We start from the raw sequence: 25,092 nt of genomic DNA on the forward strand, positions 1-25,092 counted from the left end.
TTTGGGGGTAGGGGTCCCTGGATCTGTGTGCTATATAGATTCGATTTTAAGATAGCAGGCAAGCTGTCATAGAATATCCACCGCACTGCGGATCACATGAAAACTCAGAAACTCAGCTAGAGACAATTTCGTCACCAGAGTCTTCTGGGTAATTCTCAATATGGCGTCTAGCTTAGTCAGCTAGCTTCGTCAGCTAGACGCCATATTGAAAATTACCCAAAAGACACTAGGTACGAGGTTGAGCTAGAGACAGCACAGCCGCTGGCACAAAGGTACGTAGGCTCTGGGAATTATTCCGACTCTTCCCTACTCCCTCTCCCGCACTCTGAATTTTCTTTTTTTCTCCTTCACAGTAGAAAAACAAACTAACAAAAACAACAAAAATGTTTAAGTTATGACTGGGTTTTGCCGGTTTATTTTCCTACAAGCTACAACGTTTAATTTATCTTTACGAGTAAGCACTTCAGAAAGCTGCCAAGCACTATATAGCAGTAATTTATTAGGCATCATTATCATAGCATTGTTGGTTTGCATGGCGTTACTCTCTGATTGATGTAGTGCTTATTTAGACATTTTAGTGATCTGTTAATACAAAGCTCAAATAACCATACATAATTCACTCGCAAAGTCCCCGTACATTGTTTTAGAACAAAAGCCGACACTGATGGAATTTGGTTTGTGTACGGAACGATCGCGATAAGACATCGAGCTGTCTGCCGTGCATGCCAAGTAATTACCTCCAATTTACGGCTCGTGTTATCGAATTGTCCATGTTCTCAGATGTGTCACAACATAATGCTTTTGTGTGTTCGCAAAGGTACAAGCAGTAGAGATTCTGTCTCATTTAGGCATTAATAAACAAGTTGAAAAGTTTGCCTAAAGAATCTGAAACTCACTCAAGCACATTGTCGTCTACATTAATTCTACGAAGTAGCGAACACTTGAAGTAGCTACCACAACATTCATCGTGATTTAACAACTAAGGAACTGGAGGTAAGCAAATGAGGTATTGTTAGAATAGAAAGAGTTCGTATTGCTAGTAGCTAAACTGGGTAATATTCTGACAGTAATTACCGTCCGAGATAAAACGTATGTTTTTACCTTTATCATGTATACATGGTAAAGGTAACAGATGTTAACCTTTTTAGGTTTAGATTAGTGAAATATGCGAAAATAGTTATAGTTTAGGAGGGGGGACTCTCCATAAAAGCAGAAGGGAGTAATTGTCCTATCTTTTAGGGTAAAAAATTCTACCAACTGCTATCCCCATCTCAGGTACCCTGGGTACCAAGGAGCCTCCAGACTTCTCTCGTCCGGTGACGCTCGACCAAAATGCCGTGACGAACTGTGTTTTTAAGTTTCATCCGATTCTCTGCTACCCTTCAGGGGGTTTCACTGTAATGAATAATCCTATCTAATAACAACCAGAATAAAAAGTCTTCGCAATAAATGTGTTTGCAGTGCTATCTCTTAGGGTTAGAATCTGCTTCGTATACACTCGAAGTACCACATCACCACGAAACGAAATTTATCATAAATGAGCGGTTTTGGTTTGCGTTAGCAACGCCTTTGTTTTAGTAGATTGTAACTGTACTAAATTCAACATGCATAATGCACAACATGTAGTAATCCCTCCCGCTAATCTGGGTCAAACAAACCGCGTTTTGTACGGCATTGCGGTAGTATGACCGTCGATCTGTTTTCGTTTCTCCATCGCACGCGATTTAAACAGGTTGTTTTTTTTTTTTGCTTTTTTTAGGAATACTGAGAAGTGGTTCGCACTAATTCGTTGAAGAGAAAAATCGGAGTAGAAGTGGATTCAGAAGTTAGATTGTGTGTCAAAAACGAGCAAGTTAAGATACCCCGTATTGTGATAAATACAGAGCTCGCAGTTCCTACGGTAACCTAGTATTTGTGCAGATCGAAAAGTATCTTGACATGGCAAGTGTCATATGCCATGTTAGCGGCTACTCGCGATTGGTTCGCCGACGAGCGTTCACCAAATGGCTAAACCTGTATTTGAACGAACGTCTTTCTGCACTTAACGATGTTATAGAGCTTGCAGATTGTGCTGTCGCTGCCATTTTTCTTGAAGTCGCGACGGGGAGAGAGCTGGTTTTACATCGCTCATGCAGAAAGGCCTCTCGGAAACGCCAGGAAGGATGGAGGAAAATCGCATGTTTCTTGGAAACTGAACACTTTTCCTTTACGCTTAGCAACCAAGGTAAGATAACAAAGCCTAGGTTTCATCACTACAGATAGGCGAAATTCAACAAAATTATACGTTTTCGCGCCCCGCCTTCCACGATGAAAAGTAATTGCTCTACTGTTAAAAAGCTGCGATAACAAAATTAAAAAAACAAAAATTGGTAATCAAGGGAGGAGTTGATGGATTTCGCTTCTATGTTTTGAGAACCGGGTTTCTGATGGATTAAAGTCTATATACATATTTTTTGTTAATCAAAATTCTATCATCTTTGAAAAGAATGTGACCAATCCCTTTTCTCGTTTCTCCGTTTGCTTTCAACTAACGATGATAATTTTATGGAAATGTATGGAAATAAACGAATCAGGACGTGATATCATGCAAATAGATGCTACAGCCTGGAATAGTGACAACAAAACACAGAGCGACTTAAAATCCCATCGAAAATCATTTTGAGCCACCTGCTAAAACCTTGCCAAGAGCCAAGGGAGAAAACATGGCAAAAATACTCGAAATTCTGGCATCTCTTGGGAATGGAAGTAAAAATGGGAGCGAAATCTTTCAGGTATATTTATATAATACCCGCGATTGTTTTAGGTTTTATGAGACACGGAGCTTGGCAATTTATACGGAATCTTTTTTGTTTGCTAGTTTCCCTGCTTCCAGAGAAATATATTTTACTGAATGAGGAAATGTCCTTGTAGCACTCTCTTTATAAAGGCCATGAAAAATAATATTAACGGTACCTTGTGTTAATGTCCTCGTCTAAAAAATGAATTAATATCATTTCGTCTTGTACTTTATTAATCTCACCACGACGTTGCGAACTGAGTAATTTATGAGAAGGCATAAATGCCGCCTGGATGAAATACGGCGCAAAGAAAGGAAATATATATATAGTTCTTTTATTCAAAACGAACAAAGTCTATATTATCCATACAGTCCTATGACTAACACAATTGTACAAGTAAAGGGAGTATTATGAAATTTTCGGCAAAATAGTTTTTTTTTCATTTGCTTTTCAATAAAACAGCGGCTCACTAGCATATGCGAAGAATGTTCGTGTTTCTAATACTGAACATAAGCTGTCGTTTGAAGTTTTTCAATGTTGTTTATGATGCTCATGCAAGGTTTCCACGCGTCACTTCCACACATCCATGCATTCATTATTTCACCTGCCTCGGGGGATGTTTTGCATATGAGTCCAGAATGAGAGCAACAGGTGACTAGAAGCAATGCCAAATTATATCAACCACAACTCGCACAAAAGACGCGAGATTTCTTCGCCAATTTCTCTCTCATCTGGAGCGGTGGGTAAATATGTTTTGACAACATTCAGGGCAGAGTTTATAATCGATCAGGACGTCGATATATGTAGAGTGTGTGAAGAATTTAAATCGAGTACAGCTTCATTCAAAATCTTATTTTGTTTTATTTTTCAAAGAGTTCTTGCCCATCTTAACCAGGGTATTCTTTGTCAGTCACCAAAAACACTTTAATTTCTTTATACGTTTTTGGCCGTTATACAGTTAGCGTTAATTTTTTTCAAAAACAATTAAAATTGTGCACTTCAAAAAGATAATTTTACAGTTAGCTAAGTTCAAACGTCGTATTTTCCATGAGGCGTATTCAATGCAAATGCATGCAAATGAATCCTATGTTTCTATCTCGCCGACTTTTGAAAAATAAAATCGCCTGGTACTCAGGCTAGAATCGAGTCGATTGTCTCATCTTCATTTGCTTGCATTTGCATTGAAAAAGACTTATGGATAATACGACGTTTGAACTTTGCCTAAGTAGCCCGTAACTAAGCGAGCCAAATCAAAAATGTTTTCGAGATATCAATAAGGGGTTATTCCGGCACAAGAATGTGAAGGGGTTTCTTTAAGGGTGACACATGACCGCTAAGCATTCGATGCTCAGATCCCCGGATTCAGAGCTACGTAAAGGCTTCAAGTGTTAATTTGCTAAATATTGATTGTATTCATATGTCTTTCATTCAGATATCGACAAGATCGCTAAGGGTTCAGTAGATGCTATTCTAACACTCGTCTGGAACCTAATCGAGCATTTTCTGATTACTCCAAGCCGCGAAATGCTCGGGAAAACGCAGAGCTCCGCGAAATGCTTCCTACTCGACTGGGTCCGTCGTAAGCTGCCTCACCGAGACATCAACAACTTTGACACCGACTGGAGGGACGGTATGGCCATCTGCGAGCTCGTTAATGCCCTTCAGCCCGGGTTGATTCCTGACTCCAAGTACAAGGAGAAAACTAACAGTGAAGCCACCGCGAAGATTGGAATTCAAACAGCGCATGACGCATTTGGAATTCCGCTGATCATATCGCCATTTGACCTGACAGCTAGCGAGCATGCTGACGAGTTGGGTATGCTGACGTACATAGCGCTATTCTGCAAGTACGAGAACCTAATGAAAAATGACCGCAATAATAACACTAAGTCAAAGCTCTCAACACCGCTGAGGTCAAGGGAGGAAATCGTGTGTAAGGCGTACGGAACGGGCCTCAAGGAAGGAGAACTGGGAAAGGTGGCGGAATTCACCGTAGAACTCAACGGCGCGAGACCAACTGATGTCACTATCGCCATCGAGTGCAAGCCACTGAGGGGAGGGTTCGAGGAGAAGCCCGAGCTTAGCGTTAAGCCGCTTGGTAAAAGCACTTACGCAGTCAAGTACCTTCCGAGTAACCCCGGCGAGTATGTGATCAGTGTGTTGCACTGCGGGGCGCACATCTTACGCAGCCCCTTCTACCTGACTGTGACAGAACCCAATTTGGACCTAAGTCGAACCAACAGCGATTTGCTCCTTCACGGCTCGCTCAACTCGCTTATGGCTTCCAGGGAGAGTTTGGTAAAGTCGTCACCTCCCGGCAACTCATCTTCTCCAGGTATCCCTCCCTCGGGACCTGCCAACTCCTTTCCACCTGTGACCCCAACCTCGCTAACCGCCAACTCGTCCCCATCCGGAATCCCTCCTTCACCCCCTGACAACGCGTTTATGTCCAAGATCCCTGTGAACACAGCAGAGGGCCCGGGACTTGTAGCCGGGGAGGTTGGGCAAGTCGGAAGCTTCACTGTATTAACCGATAACAACACAAAAGGTCCCTTGAGTGTCTGTATTAGCTGTCCCGCGGTCTCCATACCCGTCCCGTATGTCAAGAGCGACAAGCGGGATTCCTATACCGAACACAAAGTGGTCTATATCCCGACTGAGCCCGGGACATATGAAATCTTCATCAAATGGGGCGAGCATGGAATTCGTGGAAGCCCATTTAAAGTATTTATTAATGATGTCAATCAAAACGATATGGACACTGCTATTGGTTCAGACCAAGACTTGTGCGACAAAGGAAAAATTCAAGTGTTTTACTCCGCTACCGCCACGAACGCAAAAGTACGACGAGACAGGGAGATGCTGGATAGGTTCTTGCGTGACAAAGGCGTGACGGCACGGCGTGACTATCAGCCGTGGGTCACGCTAGACGTCGGAATGTCACGCAAGAAGAGAGAGGATATCTTTAAACGAGCGGGCACCAGAAAAACCCCGATGCTGTTCATAAATGGAGAGTATATTGGAGGGTATGAGGACCTGGTTATCATGGACAAGCAAGGCTTGTTTGACAGATGTCTCAACTATGAGTGAAGCCTTCCCTGTACGTTATACCTGTGGTTCAACCAGAATCTTGAAAGTGAGCACAAAATTAGTGCATATCTCGATAGTGAGCCGGTAACCTGACAGTATGACATTGCCCCACATAGACATCTTGCTCAAAGGCAGCAGTTGGGGAGTTGCCTATTACGGCTTGAATTATAATTTTTCATACGAGAAAACAAGTTGATTCTTTTGGAATATGCAATTTCTTTATCAATGGCCAACGATAAGAGAATATGAACAAAATGTTCCGTATGAATGTCGCTGGAGATTAAATTCAGTTGATTGTCAATGATCAGATCCGGACATTGGTCTATTTCAAAAGCTCTATTTCAAAATTGTTTGAGACGCTGACGCTGACCTGTGTAAAATATGCGTGCGCAGATGCTGAATAGCAGATATCTACTAGCTAACTATGGTGACCACGCGTGTCGAGACGCGATGGTGGCGTCACGCGGTCACACTCCTCGCGTGTAATATTCTCTTGCACATGCAAGTATTTTTACGATTCTGCGAACAGAACTCAATCTTATGTTTCTGTAAAACGATATTCTATATTGAGTATATAATATATTGAATGGAAAAAGAATAATATAAATAAATTGGCAGATCTGCTAACATTTGAATGTGGGTCGCGGTACCCCTATACTCCTATAACGTTGTCAGTGCAAACGGCGAATATCACACGGCAGTTCTTCGAACGAAATGTACTTATCGGTACTTCGTAGGGATAAAGACGATAAATATTATTTTTATTACTTGGGTAATAGAGTGGTTTTCAAAAACCCGTGAAATACTATTTAATTTATTTAGTACTAATACACTGTAATGTCTTTGTTCTCTTTTGTTCTGGCTTGACTATTGATTACTTTTTGTTTCACACGATTTTGAAAATCACTCTACCATAGCCATGATGACCTTTGCTGGATTATCGTATGATTTATTTCATCCTCTATTCGGTAGAAATAGAGGATTCGTGGTACCTTTGGGTGGTAGAACTACCATTTACACCAATCGCCAAGCTTTTTTTCAATCAACAAACCTCAAAAGCCGAGTGGTTAAATTTCAAAGGTATCCCAAAAACAACAACAAGTAAGGAAAATAAAAAAAATATTGATGAATGGTATTCAGGGTTGAGCTTTTAGCTCCTAGGGGGGCCTCCGATAAAAACAAACAGGAGTGATCGACGGCAAAATCAATTTTAACCGTAAGGGATGTGGTCAACAGGGATGCCCCTGGATGTGGTCGACAGAAATTATGACCCCTAAGAGATAGCAAATTGGGTGTGGTCGAAGAAATTTTTAAACGTAAGAGATAGCACAATCGAAAAAAAAAACTGTTAAACACCCCCTAAGGAATAGCAGTTGGTCGAATTTTATACCCTAAGAGATAGCAGAATCCGAAAAATCCTTCAACACCCTCTAAGGGATAGCATTTGTTCGAAATTTGATACCCTAAAGGTAGGTCAATCACCCCAGTCTATTTTTCTGGAGAGTTCATCATCCGGGTTTACTAAAGCTGAAGCTATTTCGGAAAGGGTCACATTACTTAAGAAGTCTGTGCTGAATGCTGCTGATCTCGAAGCTCTTTACAGCGATTTCTCATCTGAAGGATGTCATTAATAAGGTCTGCCATGCGATCATTGTCCATGCGAGCCCTAGAGCGACTTGTATTCTGATTAGCAGGGTAAGTAGAGAACGAGTGGGAGAGGGTGGAAGGGATGAATATGACGAGAGGGAGTGGAAGGGATGAAGGGGATGAGAGTAAGTGGAAGGGATGAATGGGATGAGAGTGCGAGAGGGTGGAAGAGATGAAGGGGATAAAAGTGAGTGGAAGATGAAGGGGATGAAAGTAAAAGTGAGTTGAAGGGGTGAAGAGGATGAGAGTGAGTGGATGGGATGAATGGGATGAGTGCGAGAGAGGGTGGAAGGGATGAATGGGATGAGAGTGAGAGAGGGTGAAAGGGGTGAATGGTATGAGAGTGAGTGGAAGGGATGAATGGGATGAGAGTGCAAGAGGGAGGAAGGGATGGAGGGGATGAGAGTGAGTGGAAGGGATGAAGGGGATGAGAGTGAGTTGAAGGGGTGAAGGGGGTGATAGTGAGTGGAAGTGATGAAGGGGATGAGAGTGAGTGGAAGGATGAAGGGGATGAGAGTGAGTGGAAAGGAATGAGAGTGAGAGTGAGCTGAAGGGGTGAAAGGGATGAGAGTGAGGGGAAGGGATGAATGGGATGAGAGTCAGAGAGGGAGAGGTGGATGAGATGGATGGGATGAGAGTGAGGGGGAGGGATGAAGGGGATGAGAGTGAGTGGAATGTATGAAGGGGATGAGAGTGAGAGAGTGTGGAAGGGATGAATGGGATAAGAGTGATGTGTAATTTGTTTATCACCATTTACGCCAAAAAATTTAGGAAATTCATCAGCAACAACAAGTCGAAAACGTTACCCCCTTGTATGTCCCGAGGTGGGTAGTGGGGTGGGGGGTAGTAACCCTCCTTATGACTGGGAGACATATGAGTCTTTGTTGTCCTATAGTAATGGGTTACCTTTGTAGGCCGTTGCGAGAGGCCTGGTACTGCCTTATCACTTCCTGGTCCTTCTCGGAAATCCCGACCTTGAAGTCACAATCCTCTCTGAACGTGCTACGACAAGACGGGCGCTGGACACCTGACGACAACACTCGTGTGAGTCGAGACATGAATTTACAAAATACCTATGATGACAATGAAGCGGGTGTGAAACTTTAGATTCTTTCAATATTCATTAAGCAGATGACCAGTCTTTCAGGCGATCACCCGTCTCCCCTCTAAATGGCCGGTTACCACACGAAGCGCGAGAGCACGTGATGTACAATATAGAATACCTACCAGTAGGGTTCGGCCTTTCCCAGTCAAATGCACTCTGCCTACATATATATAAGCCAGAAGCGAGTATATGATTATTGTCATAAATTATGCAATACCGTATTAACCATTATGGTATTCTCACCTTCGAATGATGCTATCAGAATGTGATGGATTGTCCCAAGAAATTGCAGGAGGCTCAATAACAGGCGGGGTTATGGACCGACGGGGAATCTGTGATCAATATGATGCGCAATCGTATTCCTCTCATGCACATATTACATACCGGGACTACAGGTCCGGCTCCATTTCTCTTACAGAAGTGCTAAATGTCCGGTTCCTTTTCCCGTATACCGGGACTACATGTCCGGCTCCATTTCTCTTACAGGAGTGCAAAATGTCCGGTTCCTTTTCCCGTATAGCGGGACTACATGTCCGGCTCCATTTCTCTTACAGGAGTGCTAAATGTCCGGTTCCTTTTCCCGTATAGCGGGTTACTCACCACCCTTGACCGCCTGACAGATGTGCGTATCTCGTGCCTGTAGAGCTCATTGTCATCCACGACTAGGACCGCTGGGCTTGGCACTCCTGGCTGCGTCTGTAAAGTGCTCAGCTGGTTGCACTAGAAAAGCACATTTCTGCAATTTAATCTCCTGATCATCCCTCCGATGCATGATGCATGCAGGCCCGTAACCAGGATTTTTCTTGGGAGGGTGCGAATCCGAGAAAGTGCACCTAATTTTTCCAGGAGGGGGGGGGGGGGGGGGTGGTGGAGAGGGTGATATTTCTGATAAAAATTCGACCACCCCTGAAAAAACAAAAAAGGATTTGTTAATGCCATTTGCACAAGACGTTTCAATTTTAGATTTTTGACATACTAGAGTGATCTAGAATGCATTTTTATGTAATTCTCTTTTGCTTTATAGTTTTGTCTACAAAAAGCACGTATATTGCTAACTAGCCGTTGTGTGTGTGTGTGTGTGTGGGGGGGGGGGGGGGGGGGGGCTAAAGAGCGGGTCTCGGTGTACGGTAGTAGTTATTTGCAGGCGGGTCTCGGTGTACGGTAGTAGTTATTTGCGGGTCTCGGTGTACGGTAGCAGTTATTTGTCTGAATTCTATGATACTAACTTTTCGCATGGGTGTTGGAGCGAGATAGTTATTTGCGCTAAAGCTCGACTTGGATGCGCGTCTTTCCCATCCCTCACCAGGGTAGGCCATCCCTCCAGCTTGCCCTTCCCAGCTACGATGCTTGGGGTTAAATTTCGGAGTGGTTTTACGGCGAGCTACAGACTCTATGTAGATGTGCTTATTAGACACCAAACCGACTTACAGAAATACATCAACAGTGTTTTGATACTGCATATAATACACCTAAGCTAAGCGTTGCTTAACGGAAAGTTATAAATGTGACTATGTTTGCTCGGCAAAAAAAATATAAAGTAGTAAAGACTCGGGGTTAAAAGAAAATTTTCTCGCTGAAAAAGGAGCCGTGACTCATACTGTATGTGTTATTTACACATATTTTCAACTGCTACCGGGTTCAAATCCCTTTACAGGTGCATAGAATTAGCGTGTCTGGGCGAGCTTTCACCTTCCATATTTAAAGGCATATAACGTGATGTAGAACTAAGGGATGCATTCCCTTATGGACTACACTCGAGGAAACATGAATGCAAAGATTTTTCGGTCGTTTTTCTTGGCTTATGTAGACTTGCCTCTGGGAATGATTGCCAGCTCTGTACCGGTGTCCTGTGGATTAAAAAATGATAATAAGCATCTGGCATTTATCGGTTCTACCAGTTTAAGAGACAAGATAAAAAAATTGAATTCAGTGTAGATTATAGGTTTGTTATACTTTTTTTTGCAAGTTTGGCGATTTCCCTGCCATCTGGGATCACTGCCTGTCTGAATACTAGATGCTATAAAGCTAAAACGAAAAATCTGTCATAGAGAAATTTGATCAGGATTACTTTATGCGTCCGAGCGTCTTTTTGCCTTCATGCAGCAATCAAAGCAAAAGCCGACTTAACATAACCACATTTGAAAGAGCGCATTCACCAACGCCCATTCACCAACCTTGTGACTCTGGATCCACTATTTCAAAAAAAATATTGATGAAATACGGCAAGGATCGTATTTTTTTCATCTGAATATGAGCACGTAGAGCGAGCAAGCTTGTTAACTACTTTGTCCTTTTTTCCATTGAGAACCCATTTCAGTACTCGGCAATGCGTGCGTCACTATTTATTTAGCCAATGAAATTGACTCGCTATTTAGCGCAGTGATGTAATCAGTTCAAGAGGAGTTTCTGGATAATTACAAGTATCGGTTTATATACATATATACACATATATAAACATACACATATATACACATATATTTTGTACATGAGTAAGGACAAGATTACTCTTGTTTTATTTAAAAGCATACATACTCTAGTACAAAGATTTTCCACCATTGACAAAAATTCAACGCTGTTAGGTTCTCCGCTTACGGGAGCTCTAAGAAGACGCAATCGACCAATCTTTATCTTTTATTTCATTATTCGCCCGATGTTAGGTAGATTCCTATAGCAAACAAACAGGTCAATCATTGAATAGTTCACACTAGAGTCAAACATTGGATTTTTCTTTATAATGTAGCTCTAGTGCTATATTCTTAAAAACAAAACAAGATTTTGGTCGCCATTTTGAAATAGGTTTAACCCACATCACGTGATAAGCACGTGATTAACAGGTGCAGGAGGACACATCCCGTCGGTATTCCCAGCTGTTGCCCCAGAAACCAGTACAAAGATAGCCCCCAGGCCCACGCGCACCAAAACGAGGCCCTGTGATGACGTAATCGGGGACAAGATTCGAAAAAGGCGAGCGCGTCATTGGTGGGATTGTGGGCGTGGCTAAGTGAATGATATCCTCCAGTCCTTCCAGTGAGTTTCCTGTCAGGATAAGAGCCAATCGAGTACTGCCATGAGGTGCCAGCCATAGGGCACCCGTCCGTGCTTCTTGGAAATTACAGTTTCCTGTTGATAGGTGAACAATGTATGAACAATGTATAATGATGAACAATGTAATCTATATGAAACTTTGCTAATATATTTATCCTGTTTTAGTCCTTTTATTAAAATCCGTCTCGTTTATTAGAATCTCGTATGTTGTCACTGTTTTTTAAAAGGCCTTATAGACATAGAAATTCTGATGATTAAAAATCGTAGTTTCTTAGAATTTGTTCGTGTCATTCTAATACTACAAAATTAGTTATACTACTGCCATGAGAAAAGTTACCCAGTGTGCCATTTTCAGGCTTCAATATTAAATACCTAGCGTGATTCCACCTCGTCTAGGCTGTAAGGGGGTCGTTGTCGCAAATCGCTTCGTCCAACTGTTGAGCGCAGAGCTACCGATCACGATCAGATTAAATTTCGCGGATGTGACGTCATCTAGATCTGTATCCATGACAACAGGTGCCACGCCCTCTGACGTCACATGGAACAGATTAGCGATATACACGGCGTATTGTCGGAGCCTCTTGGTATCGCTGACGTCACCACGGGTACCTTGAGGGATGTAGAGCGTAGCTTAGGTTCACTAGTTTCCATCAGCTGGTGGGGGTGGGGAGGGGGAGGTATAGTACAAATGATGGCTTCAATAGGCCATTCCAGCTCTAAGCATGCGCGCGCACTCGACATCGAAACCTACCTCAACTACCGTCATGCATCGTGCGCTTCGTTTGGGGCAAGCAGATAAAGGCGCGCCCTGCAATCTGTTAGTTGAGGTAGGTTTCTATTGTAATGCGCTCACAAGCTTATAGCTGGGATGGCCTATTAGTAGGTTACAGTCACTTCCAGAGGGTTTACTGCATCCAATGTGGCTTATTAAGCTATCATTTTGAAATAGACAGTATGAACTCGGGTTCAGTGCACTTATCAGAATCGAAATGTAAAAAAAAATAAAAAATAAAAAATAAGGCAGCCCTTGGAGATGGGGATCCCCATCACCATAAAGCCATGCGATAGGCGATACGCCTGTTTATAATTCTAAAAGAGTTTGCCTTACCAGCAACTATAAGATAAGGAGCTTCGACAACTCGACGGGCTGGTCCGTAATTCCAAGGTCCCCTTTCTGGACCATTCCTGTAGTTCTCCATCTTGCATATCTGCCATTTGTTATCATCTGTTCGACAGATATGCACGGGGGCTTCAATCTCTACTTCTTGAAAAAGGAAAAAAAACATAGGACTTCATATATTTCTCCATTCAACAAAAACGCGAAATACGGTGTTCGTATGTAGGTATTTGTAGCAATAATTACACAGACCTACCCTTCAAGCTTAAAGAGGTGTCATCGATCTCAAAAGGCCGCTGTGCCCAGCGAACAGGTGATACTGCAGGCTCTTCCAGAGAAATCCTAGCAGCGTTTGAAGTTCGTAGTATAGCAGAATCACGTGATAGCTGTAGACGGACGACGGTCTTACGGAATGGCACGAGCTGCTGGAGAACGCGGACACCCCGGACGCCTGCAAGACGATGACACAGATAAAAATCGTTGTAAAGCAAGTTAATAAGAATACTGTATAAACAGTATAAACATTTACCTTTGGAAGAGGCCGGATTGTATAGAGTTAGAGTGAAAACGCCATCCCCAAAAAGATTCCTGTCGAACTGTAGAGGATCTTTGTATTTATTGGCTGCTCCTCCTTCGTCACAACGACCCCCGGATGAGCCACAAGCTAAATTAAAAATAAATAAATAAAATTAGCACAACGAAGAAAAAAGCATTGGCGATAGCAGAGATGATTTACTTCTAGGAAGGACGACGGCAACAGTAGATAATTCATACAAGGCACGTTGAAATGCGCTTCGGCCGTTATCTACCAATCTAATATGACTTGAAAAAGTTCAATGGTCTAGCAAAGTTCGGGGATGGTTGCGCTGTAAACCTAACAATCTGTGTTTTGGTCTTAGACCAAGAGAGTATAAGATAAGAGAGGGACACTTTGGTATTACCCGCGCGCCATGTCGATTCCGAATCTGGCTATTTTTAGTAACCACCACCCAACCACTGCGCGTGAGCATTTTTACTCACCCTACCATCGCGCTTTGGCATTTACATCTTGTTGTTTGCCGCTGTTTTGTGACTTGAAACCGAAAAAACACCCTATTTGCACAAATACCATCGAAAATTTCATTCTAGCATCAAGGATACGGGCAGTTGCGGCTTATTAAGGGGGTGTAGTACTTCGAGGATTGCAAGATTTCGAAAACGAGACTTCATTCAAAATCAAGAGCGGAAAACCTCGTGCTTCAATCACCGTTTTCGCTCTAATTTGCTGCTTCTTCGTGGTTTCTCAACATTCATTATCTTCCTAATGGTCAAACGAAATCTGTAAGTTAGATTTGATATTGATTTTTGTGAATATTCAGGTGAATTAAGAAGGGATCCAAGAAAAATATATTTTATAAAACTATCCTTGTAGCGAGTATATGCATTTTTGTGATGATCAAAGCCAGCAAGCTGAAGTATCTGAGCTTTTGTAATAGTGAGGAAATAAAGAAGTAGATATTACTGTACTTCTTTGATGTCGTTATTATTATATGTTATGATATTATGTTGTTATTAAACAAGCTGGAGTCGGGATTTGAATCAAACGCGGTATCACAGCCATTTTATCGCTCGTCGGTTTTTTTCTTTCTTTTTCACTTGACTTCGCCGCTCAGACAAACAAAACAGTCAAACTATTCAGGGATTTTTGCTTTCTGTGAGTATATTTGCCAATCTTGCTTACTTAAGTTAGATTTGTTTTCTTCTTCCGAGTTATTTTACATGATCTCTTTTCATTCCTATCGAGTTGGCAAAACAACAACACGCAACCCGCGGGGGATTAGGACAAAATAAAAGGAGCAAATACTAAAAATAGCCAGATTCGGAATCGACATGGCGCGCGGGTAATACCAAAGTGTCCCTCTCTTATCTTATGCTCTCTTGTCTTAGACCTATTTTTTTTTTTTGTTATTTTGAACGCACCAACCCTATAGTCATCTTCATAGTTATTTGGAACTGAGCATTTAGCGTGAGAGCATTTTAGTGGTCGTGTCCTAGCCACCGCCGTCGTATAAACCAGTTCTACTTTTCTTGCAACTCGCCACGCAATAAACATTGCGTTGCAAGTTGCAGGAAAAATTGCCTCATAACGTGGCCTTAACTCTAAGGATACTTACTCTCTGCCGTGATTTGACCAGCTGGCACATGAGTTATTGCGAAGTTCCTGATGACCGGGTCGTTAGTCACCCCTCCATCGTTGGTCCTGTATGTGTCCCACCACCAGTGTTCTTTTCCTGGTATCTCTGCATACGTCACATTACTCCTCTGTTGCCTTAGCAGCCGGTACATGCGGCGCGAAAAGTAGGGATGCACTGTTTGGTCCTTGGCACCTGTGCGAATCATCACAGGGATGCCCTGGGGAGATGCAGAGTGATCAGTACTGCCTTAGGCCACGCTGACGGATTGGCTTTAAGGCTTTAACCCCAGACTTTTTCATACATAAATTAGCTTGTGTTACAGTTCCAAGTACCCTCTGCCAAATTATTCTGTACAGCCAATGCGCTTGCTCGTGTCTAAGCTCTAATCCAGCGGATCCCAAGATTCTGTGCCAAATGACACACTTTCCACACAATGTGTTGTACAATACAGGGCATTTTTTGACACACATTCTCCTAAACATCTGTAAAGAAAATTTAAACTAAGAGGATTGAAGACAGCTGTGACCACACAATATCACGGTTGAAACGTTTCATTCACAAATATAGTTGAATTTAAACACCAACTTGTAGCAGCAAAATTCAGGAAAATGCTGGAGTTTGTAAAAGGAAGCTGCCCCTTTCTTTCTTTTCCTTGCTAACCCAGCTCACATTTTTGTACTATTTTGGTACGTACATGCAAGTTTGAGACATGTTTGTCTGCATCATTTTCTGCCACACAAGATTCCATCAGAGATTTGACTATCGGATCCACATGACTTGTGCTGACATCATGACGAAAAAACAAATTGGAGTCCCCATAGTCTTCTTTCCTGATCCAGCCGGCAGCAGAGATAAGAGCTAAGGTGTTATCAGGGTAGTGAGTGCCCAACTGCCTGATGGAGAAACCAGTCATACATGGTGAGCAGAGATGTAACAGAGAGCAGCTACTACTTTCATTTCAAGGAATAAGAAACATCAAGGGAGCAAAAATTGGGGAACCCCTTATAAAATACCAAGAATATTTAAGGGAGTGAAAACTTTGAGATATTTAGTAAATAAACCCCATCTGGCGGCTGGGATATCGGTGGATAATGTCCAAAGATAATGGTAAGAAAAAAAATAAACACTTGGCCAAGGAGCGAAGTTTCTAGGGCAACTGTGAAATTGAGGACCATTTCTCATCCGCGGGCATTATCCGCCGATATAGCGAGCCAAAGAAGGGGTTTATTTATATATTTTTATATCCCTAAAATAACGCCACGAGCGCGCGCTGTTATTTTGCCACGGCAATAAGAGTAGCAAAATCATACAACTTTTGTGGCAGCATTTGCAAAAAAAGTTTGAAAGCGATGTTGCGCGTTTTACTATTGCAACTACTTTCGTATGCTTGACGTCTTTTTGCTGCGAGACAAGTTGGGTTGATGTAATAATACGTAATAATAATACATCTCCGAGTTTTGTTGCAAAGAGTAGAACCATCTTCTACTCTATGCAGCAAACTTTTTCAACTTGCAACAAAACATTTGCTGCGAAAAAAGTTGGCGCTCCGGTAGAAAAACGCGCAACTTCACTTACGGACTTTTTTTTTCAGCAATGCTGCCAAAAAAGTTGTACGATTTTGCAGCCCGTATAACCTTACCTATAAAAATCCATGCAACAAGTTTTTTTATTAGAACAAAAACTACAAACTCAAACCTTGCATTTCAACTGATGGATTTACACCTAGACTGTTTTCTTATTGTTCTGCTGAGAGCTGGAATAGAAATTGTAGAAAATTTTTCAATTCTGAAATGTCTTCTGCGCAGGCGCTGACCTGCACGGGAATGGCGCCACGAGCGTGCGTTACTCTGAATTTTTTTTATTGCTCTTTATTTGTGTTTTTTAAGGTAAAACTCTATAAAATTATATTGACAATTCTATAAAAGAAATCACACATGCTTTCTGTGCCTTCAAAGCTTTTTTCAAAACATTGGTGTTTGTTTGAGAAGTTATTGAGCAGACGAAAAGCGAGTTTTGACTGCAAAAAAAAGGATATCACTTTGGCTGAGCGTTATCACCTGATATTTGTCCTGTGAAAATGTGCATGTGACCCGTATTGACCAATAAGCGTGTGTGAAAATTCACCACCTGGGATATTCCAAATGACGGCCAAGTTACAATACACAGGGGAATGGCTAGTCTCCTTGAGCCTGCTCTTAGTTTCAGTCATGCATCGATTCCCTCAAACGTTGCATGACTGTCACTAAAAGGGCCTGCAAGGAGAGTAGGGAATAGCATGGCTTGGGAAAAGGAAATTACCCACCATGCCCCATGCCCACCCATAGAATGGCCAGCTATCACAATGTGTCGATCAGATGCTTTGTTTTCCACCCAAGAAGCTTGATTGGTCAGTTCTGCCAGCCTCGAGAGAGCTGTAACTGCCGTTAGCTCCCCTGGCCCCTCCCAGTTATGGGCACCATGTCTTGTAGGAGCCAACACCCAAAGATGCTCTACTCCAAACACCCATTTTCCATTTTCCATCCTCTTATAGCTGTCAGCTTGGTTTTGTGGGGGGACAGCTGAAAAAAAAAAGATTTACTTTGTTTGGGATTTCAGCATTTATAAAACTATCAACAAACAAATTCAATACCAATGACATTTAAAATTTTGTCATGTAATAATTTATCTCATTTAAATCCTTACTTGTTCCATGAAGTGTGAGTAACACAGGACACACAGATGTACAGCCTGAAAGTGGTTCAATCACTGCTGCATGCTGTAATGACCCATCGTGGTCAACAAATGTAAACAGAAATGATTCCTTTCTCCTCCTACATCTGAGTTTTAATGCAATCTTTTCATCTCTACCAAAATCAAACGAGAATATGGCTACAAATTCCAGATCAGAGCAGTTAGTATCAATATCTTCTTTGTTTCCTAAACCTATTTTGATAATTATATTTTTAGTCTGCCCAGGAGCAATAGCAGAATTTCCATATGCATCATACAGACTTGCTGTCAAAGAATCTTGTTTAGTACAGCGTACTCCTGTCACCTTTACCCATTTCTTATAATCATAATTACTGATAGGAATAGAAATGTATCTGCTGAACAGCTTTCCATTCACAATGTCAGGCTGAAAAGTAGGTTTGAGAATTTTGATTGGCTGCCTCTCAGAAGCCATCTTCAGATTCATGTTGAAAGCTACAGGCCCTTTTGCACGAAGCTTGATTTGAACTGTGTGAACACCTTGTGTCAGTTGGATAGGGTACCTAGAATAAGCAATACTGACATAAGAGATTGCAAAACAATTAAGATGGCATAACTTTACTATGATGCACATAAGACATTTGAAACCCCCAGCCCAATGGTCCCGGGAATGAACCCTGAACAAATGTAATAAAAGCCCCCACCCCCTCGAGACACAAACTGTAGTCAAATACCCTTCTCTGGATAATAACTGTATATTTGTGATGAGTGACGGGGGGGGGGGGGGGGGGGGGGTCAAATGACTGCAAAAGTTGAACCTATAAGTTGCACTAGTATTACAGCCTAAGCTTTTGAAATCATTTTTGGCAATATGGAATTGCTTGATAAATTTTTCAATATCAAATAAATGGGAGAAGTAAAGTTGTCTTGTTTACATACAATACATCAAGTAACATACAATGTATCATAGATTTTATGCATGACTTTTAAAACACAATTTGTGACATAATTTAAGAGACATGATGGTTACGCTTACCAAAACTGATCTCTCCTGTACACATCTCCAGGAAGCATCACATCATCAATGTACATATGTGTTACACCCAAGGCTTGAAACAACACCGTTGCTTCCTCGTTAACAATAACATCACCTAACACCCATCCTTGCCATTCAGCAATACCCATAGATTGCAGAGACATGACAAGCTCATTCCAGTCCACAGGAGGCAAGACTTGTACTGGTGCTGTGGCACTGCTTGCCTTGATCGCATGCCATTTAATCTCCCCATTTGGAGCAAGTTCAGACAGGTGTATCACTTGGTCATCCCAGCGATACATTGAAACATTTTTCACACCTCCCCAGTCTTCAAGAGGGTCGCCATCTACCTCAGACTTCCCAATAGTGAAAGGTCCAATGAAATGCCACTCTGATACAAAGGTGGAAAGTCTTCCCATGAGTGAGGATGATTCTTTAAAGCAAATATTTGCTTTGGACTTTTCATTCCGCTTGTTGAATATTTCTCCAAGCATTGTCCACAGCAAAGCAGTATTTTTAGAGTTTTTGTCGTTGAGAATCTTAAGCAAACATGTCATAAGTTTTTCTCTAGAGCCAAATTCTCGTAATTTCCTCAAATATTTAACTTTTGTACTCTTGCAAGGTAGACTACCAGAATTCTTCACTTCTTTCGCGACCAGTTTCTCTGCTGGGGATGACTTCTTCGCGAGCACCAGAGCCGCATTAACCAACAGAATAATAATCGTGATTCTTACTGAATACATCATGTTTGGCGTCTTCAGATACGAATAAGAACCTTAGCTAGATGCGATGACGGCGTAACTCATTGTTAAAAGAGATTGCCACACAAAAAGACTGCAACCTGCACACCACACACACACAACACAACACGCATTTTAGTCAGGCGTTCCAAGAGCAGCGGAATAGAACGGAAGACTAATTTATAACAAAATTTTGATCTTCCGAACGTAATTTTGGATACTTATCAAAATGATAAGTAGATAGCTGTCAGTCATAACAAGTACACTGCTTATCTTGATAAAACATACAAAACGATGTAAATGATAATGATATTCCATTTCTTTTATACCTTAAAATCCACAATCCATTCCTAGTTCCGTAAAAAAGCATAAAGTAGCCAATCAGAAGATCACACTTTGGTCACATGGGAGTTTTTTCTCGAGGCTGTGGTGTAACTCAGCCGTGAGCCCTCCACGTTTATTCGAACGTCCTCAATAGAAAATCTAACATAAACTATTTTATTTAGTGCGTTATCGCAAGGGAAGATATGTCTTCACCGTCGAAAGACACGGAACTCAAGGCAGGTCATCCACCGGCTGGTGAGAGCACATTAACCTCCAGTTTTTGGATTTGCGTACTACTTTTCTCTGAGCCATGTTTTTCTTTAATGAAAAATTAATTTCTGAACCTTTTCTATTTGTTTGACTTATTAGCCAAAGCTGGCGGTATGAGAGTAGCATCTAAACACCACCACTCTAGCCAACCACCAGCTGCTGCAACCCCAGAGGAGAAAGCAGAAGAGGAAGAGTTTGCTGAGCCGATAGAAAGGTTTAAAACGCTTGAAACATTTTTATTTTCTGTTACTTCCCACCATGCGTTATATCACGCAAATCCAAACATAGGAGGTTCTTCTTTATCTATCAACAACTTAACACACAATTGCATCTCACCTAAAAACAAAAGGACCTACTGTATTATATGAAATTTTTCGCCTGTTGGATGTACACGTTTGGTTATGGAATGGTTTGAAGTGATGATTCACGGCGACTTTTTAGGTGGGGGGGAGGGGGTCATATGTCACATTGGTACACAAAATGCAACACAGAGCAAGGCATCTCTTACCATATCTTATGCCATGGGAGTTAGATTACATAAAATCATTGTTATGATGGACATGTGCCAAAGAGCATCCTGAAGTGGGGTAGGGCTCAATTGTTCTAGATCCAATAACAGTTAAAACCAAGTGTGCGCACACGAAAAAAAAAAAAAAAAAACTGTTTGCCTCCGACAAAAAGATAGGCCTTTGCAGAATTTTTCTATGGGCAAATAGCTCTATATTTTCGTTGCCTACATGTAGTTGTTTTGAAAGTTAGCAATTACAGGTGTACACCGTATATATTGATGCATGGATTTGGGTCCATTGGTTATTACTTTATCTCTTTAATCTGCCAGAGATCAATCCAAGCTTGTTGTTTCTGGGGTTGTGACAAAAGGAAATGCAGACTTCCCACCTGCTGCTGTCAAGGTTGCACATGAGAAGCCACAGCCGCAACATGACAAGCGCCCCCCAGGGGGCGGGGCCAAAAGTGCACAGATGCACATTCACCAGCCTCGAAAACAGTGAATTTATCAGCAAAATTGATGTCATCTTAGATAAAGAGAACACTTATCTCACTCTTAATGCTTGGTATTACTGATTCCTTCAATTATTTATCTTTGAAGTTGTTGAAATGATAACCTTTTTTTTTTAAAGATATGAAAATCTGATTTTTTATGTGTTAATAAATGACAAAAATAAATGTGTTTCTTGGTGGGCAATTGATAATGTTCCAGTCAATAAATATTGTTTTCCTCAATTTAGTGAAGCCCTTGTCCTATTTTCAAACAATGAATGCCCATTGTCAAAAACAAGCCATGAACAATGTAAGGACCTAGGCTTTATTATATTGTGATAAATGCTTAGACTGCTGGCATTAGAATGACTGTCTACATTAAAAATAACTTTCACTTTTAGGCCATTAATGTTGTAACATTCTCAAATGACTTGTTGATTTGAATGTAAGACAAAACTTGTTAAAATATTACTCATTTGCACTTCTGTTGTAGTAGTTCACTCCTTTCAATCTAATCAAGTGTGGTCCTGGCATGCTCTTGTGCCCTGGCACATGCCAGCTGTCTGCTATTTATTTTTTTCCCACTCACCCAGCTCAGCTCAGTCACCTCCAGTTTCACATGACTCACCAATATGTCTCCTCCCCAGGGGCGTAGCCAGAGGGGTGGCCCAAGGGGCCCGGGCCCCCCCTTCTAGCAGCCAAAAATACAGTAAATATATGAGACATCATCTAAATACAGCAGAAAATGCCTTGGAATGACCTTTTGGGCCCCCTCCTGTTAAAAATCCTGGCTACGCCGCTGCTCCCATAAGTTATTTGAGCACAATGAGACCAGTGAGAAAATATCACTTTTTAGACTGTTAAATGTTGTGGGTTGCTGATGTTGAAAATATCTGCTAGAGGAATGCATCATGAAGGTGAACTGGCCTTAGGTCACGAAAGACCTAGGGGAGGATGAAGAAGAAACATCTAATATTTCTTCATAGCTATAAGCAAAACCTCTAAAAATAGTGGTGGAGGTGGGCTGCTCAACACAACTCTAGATACCTTCATGCAGGCCTCTAGCCAGGGTTTTGAGTGGGGGGGGGGGGGGGAGTTTGTTCATCCATTTAGTGGACCATTTTCTCTTAGGTAGCTCATCATAGCTTGCAGTGGTACTTAATTATCCTTCATTAGGGTGGCCATTCCACTTGATTGGGGGTTCTTACAAACCCTGGAACCCCTACTGGCTACAGGCCTGCCATGGTCCATCCAACAATTTAATTATACCAAATGCCAGTCTCGTGGTATTTTTTCTTGTTGTTCTCAAAATAGTTGATATGTTGTGAGCATGGCTTAGGCCTCTCACGGTATTCTCGATCCATTGCTTTCCAGTCAAAAAACTTGTTGTGTTTGCACTTCTTGGTAAAGTCTGGTATAGCTGGTATATTGTATGAAATACTGGTATTGTTTTGTACCTTTGCCCAGTATTTCAGGTTACCTTCAACATAAGTCTTGTGGACTCCTAACACGATATTGCACATATTTGTTGTTGTTTCAAGCATAGAATCATCCAATAGTGTGTGTTCATGCATTATTCTATGATCGTGAAAATATACTACATCTCGACGGTGGTTGAGCCAGAGTGCGACAGACTGGTCGCCATAAGGGTGACATAAAAGGTTGTTTTTATTGGAAACGAAGTCTTTTGCCAGTTTGTAGGAGATTAAGAGAAATGCCTCATCAGCTCTGACCTGCCCTTTCTTACAGTGGATGTACCCCCAATACAACCTGAAAAGGGAATGAAAACAGACGTAATATTAAAGTAACCGCGTTTTTCCCCTTGGGACAAAATTGGAAGGGGGGTACCAGCAATGGGAAAAACATGCTGTATCTACCCCCACCCCCCTCTTACGACTGCGTCAATGTAGGACAATAATGAAAATATGTTGAAATAAAACCAAGCAAGTAAATAAAACGTAGCAGCAGCCCAAATAAAGTACACGTGACAATCACGTATACATAGACGTTATAAACGGAGTACCTGGGAACGTTCAAGCGCCGAGGTAGCTCATGCAAAAGTCTTCTCAGACAGACAAAATAATCGTCATCCAGCCTCAAGAAAAAGTGGAAGCTGTATTTGTTGAAAGCCCACTCTAGAATCCAAATCATTCGCCACCCAAAATTGTAGCCTTGTGGAACGGGCATGAACTCGATGTCGTTGTGAGTAGAACTTTCGTCCTGTAGAGCGGTCTGTAAAGCCCACGGTTCGATATCTTCAAGTCTGTCAGTAAAGAATCGGCATAAAATATCGGGTCTTACGCACTCTTTCATCCACGTCTCCCTTAGAACTTTTCTCCGGTCCGTCCGCAAAGGCGAAGTAACGATAGCGATAACTAAAGTATAATCCACTTTTTCTTGGTGTTCAGATAATGTTTCATCGTCCATCGGTTGGATTGGATACTGGTTTTCTAACTCATCAGCAGCCTTCAGAAAATGCATTAATTGGGGCCCTACTGCAAATATAACAAATACAAGTGCTAACAGTAACAAAGTGACAGTAGCCACCTTCGACATTTTGCGATTAGCTTCTCCCCCAGCTTGAGGGGTACAACGGTTCATGCAAGACCATGTTTTCAGTCGAATATGCATAAATTTAGTTGATGCGCAACAAAAAATAATATATTCATGTTTTTGCGTGGCGTTGATATGTGTCTCGCTGATTTATTAATCTTTTGTTGTAGGATCAAGTTAAAAAATCCTGAAAGTGAAGTGCATCTTATCCTCACGCTTAGAGAACTTTACTCTATTTACTCTGCCCTGTAATTCGGACAATAACTCTCGTTTCTTCTTGGTATTATCCCAGTCCAAAAACGGGATGCCTGTGTTTAAATGTTGACGACACAATAGGTCCCGGTCCCCTCTCCAGACACAAGCGAAAGAAGTGATGGGATTTTGACAACAAAGCGTGCGCGTCACAACTCATTAAAAGCTTCGATTCCTGAAGCGTTTTCACGTCTGATATCTTTTTATTACGCCTGGCATGTCCCAACTGCACCAAGAGGCCTTGCGGAAGCAGGTTGTAGTCGATAAGAAGTACAACTCAGAGTATGCATGGGTGGTAAGTCCTGTAAACAAATGTAAAATCAAGCAAGGACTCCGTAAACTCTTTAAAATACTGTTTTAATGAAGTGTTTGCAAATAGTACGATTTCACCGGACTACCAAAATATGAGACTTACTAGTAAGTCTCATTTCTAAAGAATGAGACATTTTTTATAAGCTTACATTGAAAATAAATTATGCGTCATGGTATCTGATAGTAACTTATAGAACCCCATGTTACTGTGTTCAATAACAGACAACTCCAGACATGTTGTCAAACGCAACTCCCAGCGGTGACCAAAGCTTGCCTCACACAGCCAGAAGTAGAAATGATAGTTATAATACACAACGATCAAGTGCATGTAGACCTGAAAGCAAGCAACAAGCAGTAGTGGACCCATACTTGCTGGCATTGACCAAGGAAACACGGGCTAGAACAAGGCACAGGTTTTCAGTAAGTACCAATCAACTTCTATTATCAAAATGTAGGTGTCTAACGAGTTGCCAAGCCTCCCAAACATTCGTCATTTCGAATGACACGCAAGATGTCTTTTAGTGCATGTAGAAATACAAAGACAAGACTTTTCTAACAGAAACATTCTATCTGATTATTTGCTGAATATGTTGCTTTTTGTTGTTGATATTTTGCTGCCAAAAGCTGGAGTGTGTGCATTGTAATACAACCCCTCCCGTGGTAATATTGTGTTTGATTAGTCCATAGATTATCAGATGCAGTGGTAAAGAAGAGTGAGAGGAGGACAAGGTCCCCGCCCACCTCATGTTGCACACTTGCAGAATATTGCACAAAAATCCTAGGGCATCATTTAAATATGTCCTGTTAGTAGAATATGGTAAACAAGCAAAATATGTATAAAACTTTGAAGTATGGTTGTAAGATGGATTCAATTTGGAATCAATAGTCAGATTAAATAATGGTCTTATTGCTGGTAATAGAGTGTTTGTGAGTAAAATATAGAACCAGGTATTTTAAAAACCC

General features: G+C 41.6%; 5 protein-coding genes across 7 annotated transcripts; 3 read left to right on the forward strand and 2 right to left on the reverse strand.

Annotated features, from left to right (window-relative positions):
- The first annotated feature begins 591 nt into the window (after positions 1-591).
- Positions 592-7,002, forward strand: LOC5521265 (filamin-C). Of its 2 annotated transcripts, XM_001641022.3 has the most exons (3): positions 592-993; positions 1,760-2,224; positions 4,210-7,002. In XM_001641022.3, exons 2-3 carry the CDS (start codon positions 1,939-1,941, stop codon positions 5,865-5,867), a joined length of 1,944 nt encoding a protein of 647 aa, XP_001641072.1. In that variant the 5' UTR covers positions 592-993; positions 1,760-1,938; the 3' UTR covers positions 5,868-7,002. The 2 variants fall into 2 exon arrangements, 1 of the variants encoding a protein (XP_001641072.1); XR_004290974.2 differs by lacking the exons at positions 592-993; positions 1,760-2,224 and adding an exon at positions 2,235-2,771 and having other exon boundaries at positions 4,210-4,340.
- A 4,094-nt stretch (positions 7,003-11,096) lies between these two features.
- Positions 11,097-19,625, reverse strand: LOC5521264 (uncharacterized secreted protein ARB_06907). 2 transcript variants are annotated; one of them, XM_032366496.2, is made up of 10 exons: positions 18,680-19,625; positions 17,638-18,206; positions 17,258-17,513; positions 15,650-15,848; positions 14,935-15,172; positions 13,311-13,445; positions 13,038-13,232; positions 12,773-12,925; positions 12,037-12,273; positions 11,097-11,739 (listed from the first exon to the last, which is right to left on the reverse strand). In XM_032366496.2, the coding sequence occupies exons 1-10, from the start codon at positions 19,423-19,425 to the stop codon at positions 11,447-11,449; spliced, it is 3,021 nt and encodes a 1,006-aa protein (XP_032222387.1). In that variant the 5' UTR covers positions 19,426-19,625; the 3' UTR covers positions 11,097-11,446. The 2 variants fall into 2 exon arrangements, with proteins under 2 accessions (XP_032222387.1, XP_032222386.1); XM_032366495.2 differs by having other exon boundaries at positions 12,773-12,928; positions 18,680-19,614.
- Positions 19,626-19,836: 211 nt separating this feature from the next.
- On the forward strand, positions 19,837-21,497 carry LOC5521150 (death-associated protein 1). The gene is made up of 3 exons (XM_032366497.2): positions 19,837-19,998; positions 20,113-20,227; positions 20,852-21,497. Exons 1-3 carry the CDS (start codon positions 19,947-19,949, stop codon positions 21,021-21,023), a joined length of 339 nt encoding a protein of 112 aa, XP_032222388.1. The 5' UTR covers positions 19,837-19,946; the 3' UTR covers positions 21,024-21,497.
- On the reverse strand, positions 21,319-23,668 carry LOC5521149. The gene is made up of 2 exons (XM_001640899.3): positions 23,036-23,668; positions 21,319-22,782 (listed from the first exon to the last, which is right to left on the reverse strand). Exons 1-2 carry the CDS (start codon positions 23,641-23,643, stop codon positions 22,272-22,274), a joined length of 1,119 nt encoding a protein of 372 aa, XP_001640949.2. The 5' UTR covers positions 23,644-23,668; the 3' UTR covers positions 21,319-22,271.
- A 247-nt stretch (positions 23,669-23,915) lies between these two features.
- On the forward strand, positions 23,916-25,046 carry LOC116604303. Its single transcript, XM_032366498.2, has 3 exons — positions 23,916-24,112; positions 24,352-24,549; positions 24,810-25,046. Exons 1-3 carry the CDS (start codon positions 24,035-24,037, stop codon positions 24,834-24,836), a joined length of 303 nt encoding a protein of 100 aa, XP_032222389.1. The 5' UTR covers positions 23,916-24,034; the 3' UTR covers positions 24,837-25,046.
- Positions 25,047-25,092: the final 46 nt, after the last annotated feature.

This window comes from Nematostella vectensis, chromosome 2 (genome assembly GCF_932526225.1).
Source record: "Nematostella vectensis chromosome 2, jaNemVect1.1, whole genome shotgun sequence".
Taxonomy (NCBI): Eukaryota; Metazoa; Cnidaria; class Anthozoa; order Actiniaria; family Edwardsiidae; genus Nematostella; species Nematostella vectensis.

Coding starts and splice junctions, on each gene's coding strand:
- LOC5521265 (XM_001641022.3), top strand. CDS start 1,939: ATGGCAAGTGTCATATGCCATGTTAGCGGCTACTCGCGATTGGTTCGC. Junction 2,225..4,209: donor CTTTACGCTTAGCAACCAAG/GTAAGATAACAA, acceptor TCTTTCATTCAG/ATATCGACAAGATCGCTAAG.
- LOC5521264 (XM_032366495.2), bottom strand. CDS start 19,425: ATGATGTATTCAGTAAGAATCACGATTATTATTCTGTTGGTTAATGCG. Junction 15,849..17,257: donor ATGGGTGGGCATGGGGCATG/GTGGGTAATTTC, acceptor TTTCTCCATCAG/GCAGTTGGGCACTCACTACC. Junction 13,446..14,934: donor TGGTCAAATCACGGCAGAGA/GTAAGTATCCTT, acceptor TTTTTAATTTAG/CTTGTGGCTCATCCGGGGGT.
- LOC5521150 (XM_032366497.2), top strand. CDS start 19,947: ATGTCTTCACCGTCGAAAGACACGGAACTCAAGGCAGGTCATCCACCG. Junction 19,999..20,112: donor GGCAGGTCATCCACCGGCTG/GTGAGAGCACAT, acceptor TTGACTTATTAG/CCAAAGCTGGCGGTATGAGA. Junction 20,228..20,851: donor TTTGCTGAGCCGATAGAAAG/GTTTAAAACGCT, acceptor TTAATCTGCCAG/AGATCAATCCAAGCTTGTTG.
- LOC5521149 (XM_001640899.3), bottom strand. CDS start 23,643: ATGCATATTCGACTGAAAACATGGTCTTGCATGAACCGTTGTACCCCT. Junction 22,783..23,035: donor CGGCGCTTGAACGTTCCCAG/GTACTCCGTTTA, acceptor TTCCCTTTTCAG/GTTGTATTGGGGGTACATCC.
- LOC116604303 (XM_032366498.2), top strand. CDS start 24,035: ATGTCCCAACTGCACCAAGAGGCCTTGCGGAAGCAGGTTGTAGTCGAT. Junction 24,113..24,351: donor ACTCAGAGTATGCATGGGTG/GTAAGTCCTGTA, acceptor GTTCAATAACAG/ACAACTCCAGACATGTTGTC. Junction 24,550..24,809: donor GAACAAGGCACAGGTTTTCA/GTAAGTACCAAT, acceptor GTGTTTGATTAG/TCCATAGATTATCAGATGCA.